General features: G+C 32.2%; 1 protein-coding gene across 1 annotated transcript; it reads right to left on the bottom strand.

Moving 5' to 3' along the window:
• Positions 1–389: 389 nt before the first annotated feature.
• On the bottom strand, positions 390–1,903 carry LOC149492204 (putative O-methyltransferase 3). The gene is made up of 2 exons (XM_089716799.1): positions 1,056–1,903; positions 390–898 (listed from the first exon to the last, which is right to left on the bottom strand). Exons 1-2 carry the CDS (start codon positions 1,842–1,844, stop codon positions 599–601), a joined length of 1,089 nt encoding a protein of 362 aa, XP_089572925.1. The 5' UTR covers positions 1,845–1,903; the 3' UTR covers positions 390–598.
• Between the last annotated feature and the right edge of the window lie 246 nt (positions 1,904–2,149).

A 2,149-nucleotide genomic window follows, 5' to 3' on the forward strand; every position in this document is an offset into this window, starting at 1 on the left:
GTGATATACGTTTTATTATTTTCTTCTCTCTCTTTTCTAAACAAAATCTTAAAGGATTTTAATCTTATCCTTTTCATTCGTGTGTGCAGTGTTCTTAGAAAAATACTATCTAATAGCATAAAAATTCACTTGTAATACGATTTTGCTAATAAAATCTAATGAAATTTTCGTCTACATAATTAAATTATTATATATTATGCTCAATAAAACAATCCATTTGTGTTTAATTAGATGTTCAAATAATGACATTTATAAAATTTTGTAATTTGTAAATTTGAAATTGTGAATGTGATGGCTACAAAAGTCTTACCTAAAAAATAAAATAATTTTTTAATATAAATAATTATTTCATCTGTCTCTTCAAAACAATTATTTCAAACTGTAATTAGTAATATTAAACAATTATTTTAAAACATTCATTGAGTAAATACAGCAAGAGACAACCTCCTCATTGAGTAATATTCACCAACTCGTTAATAACATTTATAGTAAAGCCTCTAAATAGAATTCGACCCCTACTCTCACTTTTCACAAATTGAAACAAACCCACATATTACTCTACCTATTTCACATATATGGTAGTAATACATAATACTAATTAAAGATAAACTTCAATTACAGACCTTAAACCCAACACATGGGTTATCTTATAGTCACCAAAACCAGCATCAAAAAAGAGTTTAGCCCATTCTTTCTTGTTTCTTTCTTTACCACTAACCAACACCATCATCAACATGTCAAAGAAAAGCTGAGTTTCAATGGAGTCATTATTCTGTTTGTGGGTCTCCATCACCATATCTATAATAATCAGCTTTCCTCCTTTTCTGCCCTTAATTGCTTCTTTACATTTCTTCAATATCTTTATGCATTCTTCATCACTCCAATCATGCAAAATCCACTGCTTATGATCGAAAATAAAATTAAAAAATTGTTAGCAGAATATCAGCGCAGCATGCAGGAGGTTAGACATTCAAAAGCAAGATTACCTTTCATCTAATACCAAGTAAAATAAGGAAAAGATAGAAAAAAGAGAGAGCATAAATTTCAGTACATGCCTTCAGTAAAATTGCATCAGCTGCAGGAGGAATCTCCTCGAACATGTTACCACCAACGAATTTCAAGTTCTCACCATCTTGAAGACCAGCAACGACATGGGGGAGATCGAAGACAAAGCAAACCAAGTGAGGAAATGCATTAGCTAAAATTGTAGCCACAGTTCCTGTTCCACCTCCAACATCAACCAATGACTTCAATCCATCAAACACTCCTTTGCATTCTTTTATCATAATACTCATAACCAACCTAGCATCACTTGCCATAGCTTCATTAAAAAAATTGTTGAGCTTAGGATCTTGACCAGCATACTCCCAAAATGTCTTTCCATGAAATGTATAAAATGTCTGTGGATCATCATTCAAGAACCAAGTGCTTAAATAATGCCATGGTCCTGTTGAAACTGGATCAAGCATGGCTAGCAAGAACGGTGCCACACTCGATGGATTTTCTTTAACAAGAAGCTTCGATGCATTAGTAAGAACATACCCTTTTATTTCTCGGCCATTTTCTTCTATTTTTGCTACAGCAAAAAAGCCAGAATGGACTAAAATGCGCATCAGGCGAGGAATGCAATGCGCTTTGGTTGGGTGTATAGATAGGGCATTGATTAGGTCAGAAAGAGTCATGAGCTTGCCATGCTTGTTAATGGCGTCTGGTATTCCTAATTGAATTGCACATTTTAAGGACATGGAATTTATGAAGTTGAAAATATGGTTCCATATATGAGCTTGAGCTTCAAGCTGCTGATCAGAATCTAGGTTTAGAATTTCTTCAGCCAAATGAGCCATTTTTATGGGCTTGAGGCTAATAGTATTAGGATATGGTAGAAGTACAAATATGATGAACAATCAATCAAATACTTTTAAGTATATATAGAGAGAGTGGTGGGGGATTTCTTCCTTTCTTTCTTTATTATTATTTTTTTTCAAACGCTAATTATTTTATTTTTCCCCCATGCATTAGTATATATTTTATTTTATTTTTTTCACATTATTCACATTGATGCGTGGTAGTTGCCACAAATATTCTGAAGTTAATATAAGAATAATAATATATAAGAAAGTAGAAAATATCCTCACACCTTTTTTACAAA

Source organism: Jatropha curcas, unplaced genomic scaffold (assembly GCF_041381405.1).
Source record: "Jatropha curcas cultivar XTBG-Jc1 unplaced genomic scaffold, XTBG_Jcur_1.0 HiC_scaffold_79_pilon, whole genome shotgun sequence".
Taxonomy (NCBI): Eukaryota; Viridiplantae; Streptophyta; class Magnoliopsida; order Malpighiales; family Euphorbiaceae; genus Jatropha; species Jatropha curcas.